General features: G+C 41.4%; 1 protein-coding gene across 2 annotated transcripts in view; it reads left to right on the forward strand.

The window, feature by feature from the left end:
* Positions 1-234: 234 nt before the first annotated feature.
* The window catches only part of Aass (aminoadipate-semialdehyde synthase), a 52,672-nt gene continuing 37,526 nt past the window's right edge, over positions 235-15,380 (forward strand). The window contains exons 1-5 of one of the 2 annotated variants that reach the window (XM_016006860.3): positions 235-500; positions 6,184-6,408; positions 7,890-8,066; positions 11,426-11,510; positions 15,284-15,351. In XM_016006860.3, the coding sequence (XP_015862346.2) occupies positions 6,199-6,408; positions 7,890-8,066; positions 11,426-11,510; positions 15,284-15,351 (540 nt within the window). In that variant the 5' untranslated portion in view covers positions 235-500; positions 6,184-6,198. Of the gene's footprint in view, positions 501-6,108; positions 6,409-7,889; positions 8,067-11,425; positions 11,511-15,283; positions 15,352-15,380 lie in introns of both variants that reach the window. The other variant, XM_006988379.4, reaches the window with a different exon arrangement.

Raw genomic sequence — 15,380 nt, forward strand, 5'->3', positions numbered from 1 at the left:
CACAGGCTGTGAAAAGGTGCGTTTCATAAAACAAACATGACACCTGCGCTTGCGACTTTTTCCAGGAAGATACGCTAACCTACTTAGTAGTTGCTGTCCAGACATTTCTTTCGTTCTTTTTGTCTTCGCCTGCTTTCCGCCACAGGCAGTTACAAACCTGGTCAATAACCATCCAGGGAGGATCTGAGTTAATCTCTGGGGTCAGAGATCTTTCAGGCTGTTGAACCTTAGGGTAGAACAGGGGCCGGGCATGACCTAGTACCTGGCAGCGCCGCGGATTGGCGGAAGAGAAGGTTGTTCCTTCGAGGCTGCCGCTGATTGGCTGCAGGAGGGAAGGCTTGTGACGTACTTAAAAGTTGAGCAAACACCTCCCCCTCGCCCCCCGCCCCCCAAGCCAATTTAAAAAAAAATTTTTCGGGGGTGGGGGGCAGGGAAATTAGAGACCTTAGGATCCAGACTCAGGATCTCTGGGCTGCGCGGGACTGTTCAGAACCCACAAGGTGAGAAGGGAGCCGGGAGGGCGACGCGGATGCAGGCGCGATCCGAGTCTGCAGGATGCACTCGGAGCTCCCAGCTCAACCGCGGGACTCCAGCTGTTGGCCCGTCCGGAGGTCGGCCTCGGTCCGGGAGCGGCAGGGCGACGCCTAGGGCCCACTGTGAATGAGCTAGGGAGGGGGACACGCTTTAGGCCTCCCGCCCGACCTTCCTGAAGGGAGGAAGGGCGGTGGGTTCAGCTCCTCGGCTTCTGCATAGGAAGGGGGAGGGGGCGATGCACTTTGCCGGGGATGGGCGCTGGTGGTTGTGGCGCCGTTGCTCGGGGAATATGGGTTGATGTTGGAATTACGGTTTGCAGAGTGGATAACTTACTTGTTCTTGGACTGAAAGTTTCTTTGCCGGCCGTGGCTGATGGGGGGGAGCAAGATTCTCCCTGAATCCCCCGCCCCCACCCTAGGCTCAGCGGAACTGTGACACCGAACTTCCCACGCCTAGCTGCAGGTTTAGGGCTGGTCACTCTGAGCTAGAGACCTAGTTGAGTCAGTCTGTACTCTAATTGTCATAAGCATGAGAGAGAAAGTTGGGCAAGTTGGGTTTCTGGTCTCTAAAACTCTCGATACCCTGGGCAGCTGGGCAGGCCAGGCCAATGCTGAAGGAGATGGCTCTTTGGACACGCTTTGTTAAGGACTCTGCCTGGTAGAAGGGAGGCGGGGCAGAGGGGGAGGGGGAAGGGCAGGGGGAGGGAGAGAGAGAGAGAGAGAGAGAGAGAGAGAGAGAGAGAGAGAGAGAGAGAGAGAGAGAGAGAGAGAGAGAGAGAGAGAGAGAGAGAGAGAAGAGAAATGATGATGATGACGAATAAATGAATTCGTTCCTAAATCAATAGAGATTTCTTGGATATTATGGGTCATGAATTGTGAGAATGTGAGCAATATGTAGCTGGGACCAGCGTTATGAGGCTCTGCACACCACACTGAATGGTCAGTGATGTACATGGAGTCCTTCCAACTCTTTGTACAAAACACAGATGGCATGGTGTGTGTGTGTGTGTGCCATGAAGGTGAGTGGACCTAAGGCTGCATAAACTTGTTGGCTGTGTAACCTGGTTGTTATTCTGCAGTGCCTTAGGAAGACAAAGATTGAGTTTGTTTATTGGAGGTATTTCCCCAATGTTCAAGAAAATCATATTTCTTATCACAATTACTGTATTCATTGAATCTAAGGTGTCTTCAATTTAAGATGCATCGTATTTTAGAGATGCTAAAAATGTGAAAACCTGTCTTAAACTTGTTGAAATAGAGTTAAAATGGTAATGAATTTTACATGTTCACCCGTATCTAAAGAGTGTCATTCAAGACAGGCTCTTTCAGTTTGGGTTCTATTTTTTTCTTTCTTTCTTTCTGAGAAGCACAATTTACCACAGTATGGCAAACAGCAAGGGCAAGTAGTGTCTTCTACTAGGGGTGTGGCTATGCTCACATTGGAGGAATCAGCAGGCTTGGACCTTTTTCCTGTCTTCACATTCGTTGTTTAGAGCATATGAGACCGGCTCAGGTTGCTAGTGAAGGTTCACAACAGCCTAGAGGGTTAGTTGGATTTTGTAGATGATTCACAGACTGGTAAGGTATGAATCAGGTTCATAGAGTAGATTCAGATGCTGAGACCATTTCAAGGAGGTGAGCCTGAACTCCTTGGCATCTGTCTCCTGCTGGAAACGTTGGCTTCTGGTTAGGGTGGTTAATGACACACTGTTGGAGGCTTAGGTGGGTGCCCAGCCTTCCTCTGTGTTGCCTTAGTGGTTTGTTTTTCTGTGTAGCGCACTTCAGCTGGATGTGGACAGGCTGACTTATATTCTAAAACTCCAATACGTCTGTAGTCCACATTGCCCACTCTCTACTGAGTTTAGTGGAATCAGAATAATATTGCTAAAGGGACTTTTTCTTTTCTTTTTAAAAAATTATGTTTAAACCTTATTTAATCCCCCCCCCCCCCGTGTGTGTGTGTGTGTGTGTGTGTGTGTGTGTCTGTCTGTCTGTTTTTGGGTGGGGAAGATGCATTGACCGTCTAGTTCTTATTTATCTATCATGCATGCTCTATTGCATAGGTTTTTGTGATGTGTTCTTAAAATTTCTCATTTATTTTAAGATAAATAATTTAAAATTTTTACCTGGCTCACAAAAATTATATATATATTTATGTATATGTATATATATATGTATATATATATATCATGTGCTGTTTTGATAACATGCATATATCATGTACTATTTGAGTCAGGATAAATATGTCATCGTCTCAAACATTTGCGATTTCTTTACTAAGAATACTGTCAAATTCTCTTTTAGGTTTTCAAAATACATAGTACATTAGTATTAGAGTTATCTAATTGTGAAATAAATTTATCCTTTTTTAAAAAAAAGTTTGAGGTTTTTTGATGTGTCAGTCACTTGGAATACAGAAGGGAATAAGTCATATTTCCTACCCTGGAGTACACAGTTTAGCGAGGAAACATGAATGCAGCAGATAACCATTTTGGATTGCACTGCAGTTCAGAACTTTGTTTTCCATTTCACTGAGTCTCAATCTGTGAGCTAAGAGAGTCAGGGTTTTGTTTGTTTGTTTTGTTTTTGAGACAGGGCTTCACTATGTAGCTCTGGCTGTCCTGGAACTCACTCTGTAGACCAGGCTAGACTCCATCTCACAGAAATCCACCTGCCTCTGCCTCCCAAGTGCTGGGATTAAAGGCCTGCACCACCACACCTGGCTTCAAGAATCAGGTTTTTCTGTCACTGCATGACAGCAGCTGAGGGGTCGAGAGAATATGAATATTCCAAGACCAGATAAATTAACCGGAAGAGACTTCAAAGTCTCCCTGTAGTCATTTTTGTTGCTGTGACAAAAAACAAAAATGCCCGATAGAAGCAATTTGAAGGGAAAGAGATTTTTCTTGGCTCACCTTATAAGAAGGGATGAAGTCCATGACCAAGGGAAGACATGAGAGTGTGAGTGTGAGGTTGCTGATCTCATGTGGTCCAGAGTCAAGACGTAGAAAGAGATGAACACTGGTGCTCAGGCTGCCCCTCTTTCCTTTTACTCAGCCCAGGATCCCAGCCTGTGGAATGGCACCACCCTCCTTCAGGAAGGGTCTGCCCTCCTCCATTAAACCTCTCTGGAGATGCCTCACAGACACACAGAGGTGCGTCTCCCAGGGCATTCTAAATCTAGTCGAGTTGACAATGAAGATTAACCGTCACAGTCCAGATGATTTTAAATTTTACTTTTTTATTTTTATTTTGTGTTCTTTAACCATTTGGCTAGCACTTTTATAATAGATTCAACATGGAAGCATTCGAGAAATGTACTGGGGAAGAGGAAGTGAAAATCTGGGGCCGGTGCCTTTGCAATTCCAGGCTTGGTTCCAACAAGCCTTGGAGTTGGGAGGGATTTGGCTTAGTTAGAACTAAGCCATTGTTAGATTCTCTGTTGGCACTGGAACTCTTGAAATTCCCAGGAACACTATGGTCTGGGAAATGGTAAGAAGCATAGGTATGGAGTCACTATGTTACTTTACATATACTAGGAAGATATGGTATATGGAAATATACCAGTATGTATTTTGTTTTAAAATACTAATGTATGTGCCTGGGGAAATGGCCCAGAGATGAAAAACACTTGGCTGTTTTTCACAGAGAGCTGAAGTTCTGTATCTAGCTCCCATGTCACGCAGTCCATAAATACCTGGAACTGCACTCCAAGGACTTGGATGTCCTCTTCTGGATTCAGTGGCTATACTAACAACCCTAACACAAGCGCATGCATATGCACACCCACACAAATAAATCTTTAAAAAAGTACCAAGTATATTTTAAAATATGTCTGCAATTTTTTGAATGAACTAAAAAGACTAATATAAACAATTTGCATTTCTTATATGTTAAGTTATTTCTTCATCTGGGGTCTATGCTAACCCTTTCCTAGTCTCTTAATATTTAATCCAGATGTATATCTGATTGCTGCAAATAACTTGGAAAACTTCTCCATGTGATTGAGTAGTTCCAGTAACTGGAGTATGGGGAGTAGAATTGTTGTAAAGATTTCAAACAAATGGTCCCTAAGACATGCCTGAGTATAGAGTCGAGAGATGGAACATTCGGTCTTAATTTCTTCAATATGAATGTACATTTCTAATCATATTCGTGTCCTGGTGGAAGTGGTAGAAGTTCAGGGAAACCATGCTTAGGTCTTTGTGTTTTGTAATTTTTACACTGGCCTCGTGTCGTGGTTCTCAACCATCCTAACATTGTAACCCTTTAATACAGTTCCTCATGTGGTGGTCACAACCATAAAATTATTTTCATTGATACTTCATAACTGCTATTTTGCTACTTTTATGAATTGTGATGTAAATATCTGATATGGGGGATGTCTGATATGTGACCCCAAAGAGGCCATGACTCACAGGTTGACAACTGCTGGTCTAGTGATTCCCAAGTCTAAAAAGTGTTTCATCATGAGTAGTTGTTATACAAAGGGTTGGAGGGGCTTAGAGGAATTTTTGATATTTGCTGGAAGAATGAAAAGATAGGATTATTATTTTTTTTGAGAATATATAACCCCTATAATTTGCTGTCAACCTTACATAGGAAAACAATAGCATCTGAATTAACATTATCAGTAATATTTGGTTTCAAGGTGTATACAAACATTTGAAAAGGATAAAGTAAATACTTTTAGACCTAGATATTTGCATGGAAAAGCCTATATAAAACTTATTTGTATGGGGCACAGAATATTTGTTTTGTAAATATGTTTGTTCTGACTAAGTGAGTGGAATTGTGCATACTTGACTAGCAGCAAGAGAACTGCTTGAGACCAGCAGGGTAGAGGGCTGAGTATGGGAAGAAGGAAGCCTTACTGATCTGTGAGAGGGAAGCTGGAGTCTGTGGTGAAGGAATCCATGCCATTGAGTGGTTGGTTTTAACTTACAGTGGTTGAGGGAACAGTATTTTTGTTAAATTCAGCCTAGAAAAATGATCATGAAGTGTTTTGTTTTGTCTCCTTTTTTGAGACAGGGTGTAACTGTGTAGCCCTGACTCACTTTGAACCCATGACAACCCTCTTGCTTCAGCCTCCTGAATACTGGGATTACAGGCATGCGCCACCAAACTCGGCTATCGTGTGGTATCAAGGTTTACACATGCTTCCTTTTTATTTCTGTACATCTTATTGTGGACATTAAAAACAAAAAACAAAACAAAACAAAAAACTCACTTTCGGCCACTAGGGGGCAGAGCACACTGAGTGACTCCTATTCAGTAAACTTGGGAGAAATATCAGGAGGAGCGTTGAAGATGCTTGTATACCGTTATAGGAATTTCAATTTATAACATCAAACTAGGGACCAGTTTGTAAAGACTGATATCTGTTATCTCTTTCTCTTTCTATACTCAACTAACATGTTTAAACTTTTGTCCTAAAAACATGTTTAATAAAACATTTAAGAAGTTCCATTAACCAATCTTTGGAGACTTTAGTTTGGTTTGTTAAAGGCACATTTACTGCCAGAGATTTGTCCTGCCCATGTCTACCAAGTGGGTTGGTTCTCTTTTGCAACAGATTTCTAAGGAGACCAGAACTCATCTGTCAGCCCTCTGCTCTATTCTGGGCTGCTGTTGAAATTTGCCTTTACAGCTACCAGACTCGAAGATGCTGCGAGCGCAGAGGCCAAGACTGGCCAGGCTGAAAGCCTGCCTCTCCAGAGGTCTCCACCAAAAGCCAGTGATGGCACTCCGGAGAGAGGATGTGAATGCCTGGGAGCGCAGGGCACCTCTGGCTCCCAAGCACATCAAGGGCATCACCAAACTGGGATACAAGGTCTTGATACAGCCTTCCAATCGCCGGGCCATTCACGACAAGGTAACTACTTTCAACTTTAGAAATGCCTGTGGACACAACAGTGGTAATCCAGAAGCATCTGAAAGGAAACCAAATGTCCTCCTTTCACTTTAATTCCATTACTTTCCTAAAAGTTTTTTTTTTTCACTCAATTCCATGTGTTTTCCCCCTGATGCTTTAAGGGTCTGCTTTCAGAATTTTCCGAGTCTCTCAGTCATTCTCTCCTTCAGGCACAGCCCCTCTTCTGGGACTAGAACGGCAAAGACTAAGTCGCCGTTCTTGCACCCAGGAATGCTCTCCTTCAGGCACAGCTTATTCTTCATGAGGTTGTACTTCAGCAGTCACGTTGATAGCCCTTTACATCCATCTCTCTATTTACTTTCTGAAATAATCATACCAGAAGTTATATCCTCATTCCAGTTTTAGGAATACGTATGTACTTTTCCTTTCCTGGATCATTTGAAAGTATGTTGCAGACATTCTAACACATTAGCATTTAATGCTTTTCTGGGCATCTCCTAGACAGTGCTTTCTTACAGAACCACTGTATTATTTTCACACAAGAACACAATCAGTGCTTTTTTGCTTTCTTTTGTTTTAGACCAGTCCTCATGTAGCCAACATTATCTTTTAATTTTCTGTGTAACTGTGAATGATCTTGAATTTCTGACCCTTGTTCCTCTACTTCCCAAGTGCTGGGATGGCAGCTATTAGGCAGCCTGCCCTGCTTCTCGTATGATCTGTGTTCAAATTCCCCACTGGCTCAATTGAGGCTTACCTAAGCTTCCTACAGGCTATTGTTCTGTATCTTTAGTTGTGATCTGGGGCATCTCCTCCTTTCCTGATTTTATTTTAATGACATTGATTCCTTTTTGAAGAGTCTAGGAAGCTGACCTGTTCCATGTTCTGCTTCTGAATAGAACTAGTATGATTGTATCCTTAGGATTAGATTTAGGCTAGACATTTGGGGCATAAATGTCAGTCACATATCATCTTCCCATAGTACCAAATCAAAGGCTCAAGGGACCAAGATGCCCCACCATCAGCAATATGTGATCATTGGTCGAGGTGGTTCCCAGATGATCTCTCCAGTGTGGATATGTATCTCCACCTTTGTCATTACTGTATGCTATTCGTACATAATACACATACGGTTTTTCTTTTCCTGTGACAGGGGTCTCCTGTAGTTCAGACTAACCCGGAACTTATTAGATCGCCAATGACGACCTTGAACGTCTACCCCTCCTGTCTCCATTTGTGATCAAAGTATAATCTGCTCTTAAATATGAGTGAATAGTGGATTTTCCAAAATTTTTCCTATAAAAGCCAAGCAGGATGGATAATATCTTTTTTGAGGAAGCTACATTGTTATTTGTACTAAACCCCATCCTTCACCAAACCCCATCCTTCGGAAGGTTGTTGTACCTTTGTACTTTTCATCAGAGAAAGTCATGACCACGACAATCTGCAAGAGTAACCTTTGGTCCAAATTTCATCCCCAGGAGTATGCCAGGGCTGGCGGCATTCTTCAGGAGGACATCACAGAAGCTTGTCTAATTTTGGGAGTAAAAAGGCCTCCAGAGGAAAAACTGATGTCCAAGAAGACTTATGCCTTCTTTTCCCACACAATAAAGGCCCAGGAAGCCAATATGAGTTTGTTGGATGAGATCCTGAAACAGGTAATTGTGACCAGTATTCATGAGCAGTAAAGTGAGTGTCTGTCAGTCATTTCAGTAGGAGATGTGGTCTATGACAGGGTGCCCAATGAAGAGCTGTCCTTGGCTGTACAGGTTTGGAGTATACATAAAACAATGCAGCTGGGCGGTGGTGGTGCATGCCTTTAATCCCAGCACTCGGGAGGCAGAGCCAGGTGGATCTCTGTGAGTTCGAAGCGAGTTCCAGGAAAGGCACAAAGCTACACAGAGAAACCCTGTCTCGAAAAACCAAAAAAAAAAAAAAAAAAAAAAAAAAAAAAAAAAAAAAAAAAAATGCATCTCATTATCTTACATATTCTGAAATGGAAGCGTAAAAGTTTGTCATTCCCCCCCCCCCCACTGCAAGCCGTCACTAATTTATAAGGTTAAGTGTAAATACCACCATGTAGAATTCCAGAGCTGGAGAGAGCCTCAGAGATCATGCAGACTAACAGCTTGTTTTTCACGTGGAGCTCAGAGAGGTACAGTAGCTTAACTGAGGTTATATAGCTCTATGGCACAAGAACAGGACAAGAAATGCTTTTACATTCATTACTAGTCATAAGAGAGGAAGTATATTTTGAGGTTTAAATACTGTGAAAACATTAGTAGCTCCTTAAAATGGGACTGCCCATTGACTGAAAACAGTTTTGAGTGCCTACAATGTGTCTGAAACAACTCACCAGCATGAAAATGCAAAATAGCCATTACCCTTGTGTTTCTGGTGCCACATTCAGTGGGAGGAGATAGAGATAAGCAAAGAAGGCAGCCTATGTCACCAGGAAATACTTGGTAGAAGAGATAGGGTCCTGAAGGAAAAGGGGACATGGACACCAAAAGGGGGCGGTGCAACTGTTGATAAGGCCTCATCCCAAAGGTGGCATTTGGGAAGATATTTAAAGGAAACAAGGACTGAGCCATGTCTGATGGTGATGAGTCTTCCAAACAGACAGGCACATAAAGAAAAGGAACCAAGGGTCTTTGTGAGTGGGTGGGTAGAGTGGGTCATGTGCTAGTGTGTTTAGTCTTCCTATTATGTGGCTAATGGTTGGAGTTGGGAGGAGGAAAGCAACACTAATCAGATGACTTAGTCTAGGGGCAGTCAGACTATAGGCAATAGATGAGGGTGGCTGGCTCCTGGGTGGTAGAGTAGATGCTCTGATGTTTGGGGAGCCCTAATTGCATTGTAGAGGTGAGTCCTACAACATTCCCTGATTAAAGGAAGGTGGGATTTGAGGAAAGAAGTCAGCAGTGATTAGGGCATGGGCTTGAGCAACTGAGAAGAGCCACTATAGACTGAGAGTGTTTATATGAGGACAGCAAGCTGGGATGCCCAAGTTGTATATGAAGAGGGCAAGCCAGGATGGCCATGTTGCATATGAGGAAAGCAAGCTAGGATGGCCATGTTGCATATGAAGAAAGCAAGCTAGGATGGTCATGTTGTATATGAGGAAAGCAAGCTAGGATGTTGTATATGAGGAAAGCAAGCTAGGATGGCCATGTTGTATATGAGGAGGGCAAGCTAGGATGGCCATGTTGTATATGAGGAGGGCAAGCTAGGATGGCCATGTTGTATATGAGGAGGGCAAGCTAGGATGGTTTGTGGGAGCCCACAGAGGTTTTCTAGTGAGATCTGAGCTTGCTTTATCTAGCAGGGCTGCATAAGGGGATGACTTGACCATGTGTGTGGTTACCCGGTATTTGGAAAGGTTTACACTTGGCTGTGTAGTATGCTTTGATCTAGCAAGGCAGGGTGTGTGTGTGTCTTTTGCTCCACCCCTTGGCATTGTTATAAAAAGCCCTTTTGAAGAGCCAGAAGGGGCTGGTGGATTTTGAACCAGGTCCTCCCAAAGCTATCCTGTGTTTCTGTCTGTCTCATCTCTGCTATCTTTCTATCTATAAATTCCTTATGCCTCTCTTCTCCTCATAGGAACCCTGTAAAAGGTGAGAGCTGGCCTCCCACGCTGGCTATGTTGTATATGAGGAGAGCAAGCTAGGATGACCATGTTGGTAGCATAGGGGTTTAGCTTGTTGGATATCTACATTTTGACAGTTGTCAGAGAAGCTGATGGTATGTTGTAAATGAGTCTGTAGCCTAGGAGAGCAGCTTTTCCTGACCAGCACTATCAGAGACCCGGCGGTGTATATAGTGGGGAGGTTGGATGAGTGTGGGAGTGAGTGGAGATACAGATCACAGCCAAGGCCTATGGCCTGCAGTAAGGATGACAGGACATTTGATATAGAATCTGAGAATGGAACAGAGGGTTGTGTTTACCAACAATACAAATAATGGAGGAAATGGATTTTATATGGGGTGATAGGATATGTTCCTGTTAATTTCAAAACCACTTTAAAGCAAATAAACTCTTTTATGGACATTTTGTTATATGTACCTTTGGTCCTCATCAAAAAAATTAATAAAAACAGACCCAGCAGGATGGCTTTTGGGCAGCACGCTAACAAGTCATTCAGAGTTGAATATATATTACATATCATTACATTTATAAACTTGATTTTAAATTGTGCAATTTTTCTCCCAGTACTGGGGTTGCAACCCATGACCTTGCACTTGGTGTTCTACTTAGCAGTGTACCCCAGGCCCCTGACTCCTATTATCTTTGAAGAGATAAAAGTATTATATAATTATAACATAGCTTTTAAGAATACATTAATGGGGCTTTCCTGAGAGAGGAAAGGTCTTTGAATAAAGAGAAAGAATTTGTGTTTGCCAAAGATGAAGAAAAGAAATGTAAAGATGGAAAGAGAAGGGAGATAAAGAGGGAATAAAATGGAGAGGAGAGAGAGGGAAAGAGGGTGTTGGGCTTTTTGTTACTATTTTTTAGGTAAAAAGGGATATTTAAAAATGACTGAGGAGCAATGTATAGGAAGAATATATATGCAAGAAAGAGGTAATAGTTCAAGAAGATTGACTGGGAAGGACTCTGAATGAACCAGGATTTGCTCACACACAGGGATTCATCTTAGGAAGGATGTATTTTCTTTGGAACCAGAAGATTGACGATAAGTAGGGACATAGGTGTATTTCAAACGGTCTTGGGCGGGTTGGGAATGTGATGGCTTAAAGGAAACCTTTGCCTCCATTATTTCCTTTCCTTACTTCAAAGGATATTTAACACTCAGTTCATTCCTTTAGCTCTGATTACATCTGGTTTGTGACCAAGCATTTTCAAAGCATTTGATGGTGCACCTGCTGATAATGGGTTAGTAAGTCAACATGCATTTTCTAAGAGAGAAAAAAAATATATAAAATTTTTACTTCTTTATGTGTGACTCACTCGCTGAATTTGCCTGGTTGCAACAGTTTCTTCTTTCCCTTTCTTCAGGAAATCCGACTCATTGATTATGAGAAAATGGTGGATCACAGAGGGTCTCGGATAGTGGCATTTGGACAATGGGCAGGTGTGGCAGGTAAGTATGACAGGGCTCTGTGTAGCTTTCTAAGTGTGTCTCAGCAGTGCAAGTGTGCTTTCTCTTTCCTATGTTTACTGGTAAAACAAAAAACAAGAAAAGGAAGCAGGCAAAAGGTTAATACCTAGGAATAGATTCTTGCTTTTTAGATGATCCTGTTGGAGAAACAAAGTTATTGTTTGGTAATGGGATATCATAAGTAGAAAATCAGGGGAGGGGGAATCTTCTTGACCAAGTGAGGGGTGAGCCCCTGTTGACTACTGTTCCAGGTCATTTGGAACTTACTCAGGTGAGTGTTCTCTGTAGAGAAAATGAAGACATCAGAAATAAGCTGATTGATTCAGAAGTAACACCATGCCTGTGAATAGGATGTGGCTTTTATTTAAACAATGATGGAGGCAAGATTACACACAGGTATAGTGACAATGATATTTGCTAGAAGAAGAGCACTGAGCTGGAAATAGCTGTTGGGGGGGTTGTCCTTGAGCTAGCACATCTGAAGCTGAGACTTGATGGATGCTTAAAACCTATTTAAGCAAGTAAGGAGCAGGGAAGCCTAGGCACGTGTAATAAAACTGAAAAAAAAATCTAGCTAGATGAAGAAAAAGGGGAGGTGGCACTGTACAGAGAGAAGAAATACATAGTAATCTCCTCTACAAACATTAAAAGAACAAAAAAATGTACTAAGGCTAGTGAGCTTGATGAACTCATGAATTAGAAAAACCTTTAAAAGATACAAATGGCTGAAACCACTGCAAGAAAAGATTGATTTTACAGTATAAAGTAAATTCTACTCATTAGAAAAGGAAAACATTTCATGAAACAAATTTATTGTGATAGACTAGCACCCAGAAGCTTGAGGTAGGAGGATTGTCATGAATATGAGGCCAGTGTGGGCTACATAGTGAGACTCAAAAAGAATTTTACTTTAATTTAAAATATTTATTTTTTTGTGAATTTCATTCATGAGTACTGTATTTACATCATTTCCACCTCTCCTTCTTTTTCCAACCTCTTCTACGTTCCCCACACTCCCTCTTGAATCTATGACCTCTTCTTAAATTATTAACACACACACACACACACACACACACACACACACACACACACACACACACACACACACACCCTGCTGAGTCAGTTTAGTGTTGCTTGTATGTACATGCATTTTGGGTTGACCACTTGGGATTGGATGACCTATCTGGAAGCTTGTTCCTGGAGAAAACCTATTCCTCTTCTCTCAGCAGCCATTGGTTCCCTGTGGTTCCTCATCTAGGGGTGGATCTTATGAAATTTTTCTCATAACATTGGCATATCAACTGGTGCATGTCACTGTGCAGGTCTTGTTTAAACAACTATATAAATGATACTTGATAAATACAGCTTTCCTGCCATGTCTAGAAGATACTATTTAGCAGCAGATGACCTGCCCCACCCCACTGGTTGTTCCACAATTTTTCTTGAGTCTTAAATGTAGGGGTTACACTGTAGATGTATCAACCAAAGCTCGGTCACTCATTTTCTGTATTTTGGCCAATTGTGAATCTCCATAATAATCTCTTATCTGCGGAAAAAAAAGCTTCTTTGATGAGGATTGAGAACTACTATTAGTGAGGATAATTAAAAGTATTTAGAACATAGTTAGAAATTGTATTGGTTTTAGAAAATGTTAGCAATAAGGTCTTTTCTAATGTCTCTAAACTGTTCAGCCATGGGTAGTTGGAGAGTTTTACAGTTTCAGGCATACATTCCCTCCGATTGAGTAGCCCTTAAGCTCAATTAGACAGCTGTTGGTTATTCTTAAGATAAAAGTGAACTATTGAACCATTGGGAATATATTGCTGGGCCAGTCATTGCTGTGGTTTGCAGACTTTACAGCTGGGTAGGACTAGTGATTGCTTTTCTCTCTTGGAAGCTTGCATGGCACCTTCCCATACTATCAGAGCTAGTCCTCAGGGAAGAGCTCTCTAGGCTAGTTCCAGCTTGATTCCTTCAAATCCTGTGTCTGAAGTAGATGGTGTCTTCAGCAATAGAGTCTTACTTTCAAGTTCTGGCTTGCAACCAAGGGCAGTGGCAATAGCCAACACTGTTTTGGGTACTGGGGTTCTTGTTAGATAGGGAATGAGGGAAACATTATTACCCCCATATATCACTCCATTTAAACTAGACACATATTGTATATGTGTAATGTAATGTAACATATTGTGTGTATGTGCCACAAAAAATAATTTTTTACAGAAATTTGTAATAGTCTGGAAACAATACAAATGTCAGTTTAAAAAGAAATGGATAAATGGATGATGGTATAACCATAAAATGAGAAACTGCAGTAACAAAAAGGCAAAAGTATTGATGTAAATCTAAAAAATATGCTAGTTGAAATGAAAGAACAGAATATGTGCTTACAACTTCATTTACATAAAAACCAAAGAATCTAATTTATACAAACAGTAGCAATAATTCCCATCTTGGATCTGTGATACACGGTTGTGACTATTTGTTAATAGTTATTAAACTATACATTTTGAATTGCATTTTACTTCGTATAAACAATTTATTTTTAAAAGCTGACTTCAACAAAAAGATAAAAGAAATCTGGGTAGAGTTGTGTGTGTGCCACAGGTGTTGGGAAAGGCATGGAAGATTGTAGTCCTATAAACAAAGGGAGGATAGATAATGAGGTCATTGCTAGAGGCATGCTGAGTTTTAGATGTCTAAGGACACCCCACTTAAGGCATAGAAAAGATGATTGGCAACATCCTGAAATCAAAAGAAGAATCCCTACTGGAAGTACAGACTTGGGGATCATCCATATATAAAAAATACTTAATACATCCATATATAAAAAATACTTAAATTTAGTATGTGATGAGATTGCCTAAGGGGAAATGAAGATATGAAGAAAATGGAGCTCCAAAGAGAATCCTGAGGGTGCTAATATAATATACACAGAGAGGTGCTTAAAGAAAGTAAGATTAATTCTGGCCATGGGTATGGCTGTGCCTGTTAGAAATCCTAGCACTTCAGGCTGAGATGGGAGACTCTGGAATTTGAGGCTGGCCTGAGCTACATAGTGAGTTCAAGAGTAGCCTGGGCTACATAGTATATCAGATAGGAAGGGAAGGATGAAGGAAGGACACATTCAAGTCAGAGATACTGAGGGGCCTGGAGTGTCAATCCAAGAGACAATCTAACTGCCCAAGAATAATTCTGACAAGTAAATCCTTATTTGAAAATTCCATCCAGTTTAGTGATGTTAGGATCCCTAGGCCAATGGTGACTTTGTTTTTGTTTGTTTGCTTGCTTTTGGTATGGGAGGCGGGAGTATGTTAGAATACTGGTAAGAATGGACCTACAGAGAAAAACTATGAGGGAGCTATTCAAGGATAAATTTCTTTCTGTGGAGGGCCAGGACATTTTGGGACCTGCAGACAGGAGGAGAAATTAGCATTTGATGAGATGAGGGATTTTCTTCCTTCTTATCAGGGCCAGTTTTAGAAAAAAAAAAAAAAAAACCAAACAGATGAGGATGTAGATGGATGAGTGTATTTGACAGTAGAAAGTAGAGGACGTAGACAAGATGTCTTGAGGTTCCTTCTGAATCTGAAATGTTATCATCTTTGCTTCCTTAGGGTACCCAGCAGGTTTAAAATGAACAAAGAGAAAAATGTATCATTCCTTCTGGTAAATGCCTATGAACAGAATTTGTTTTGTGCATTGTTAGTCAACTCCACTCAATTAATGGTATTTTTATTGATCTGGTTCTGTGACAGGAATGATCAATATTTTACATGGAATGGGTTTAAGGCTCCTTGCTTTGGGACATCATACACCTTTTATGGTGAGAGATTTTATTTATTTATTGGAAAC

The sequence above is a fragment of the Peromyscus maniculatus genome, chromosome 3 (genome assembly GCF_049852395.1).
Source record: "Peromyscus maniculatus bairdii isolate BWxNUB_F1_BW_parent chromosome 3, HU_Pman_BW_mat_3.1, whole genome shotgun sequence".
NCBI classification, from domain to species: domain Eukaryota; kingdom Metazoa; phylum Chordata; class Mammalia; order Rodentia; family Cricetidae; genus Peromyscus; species Peromyscus maniculatus.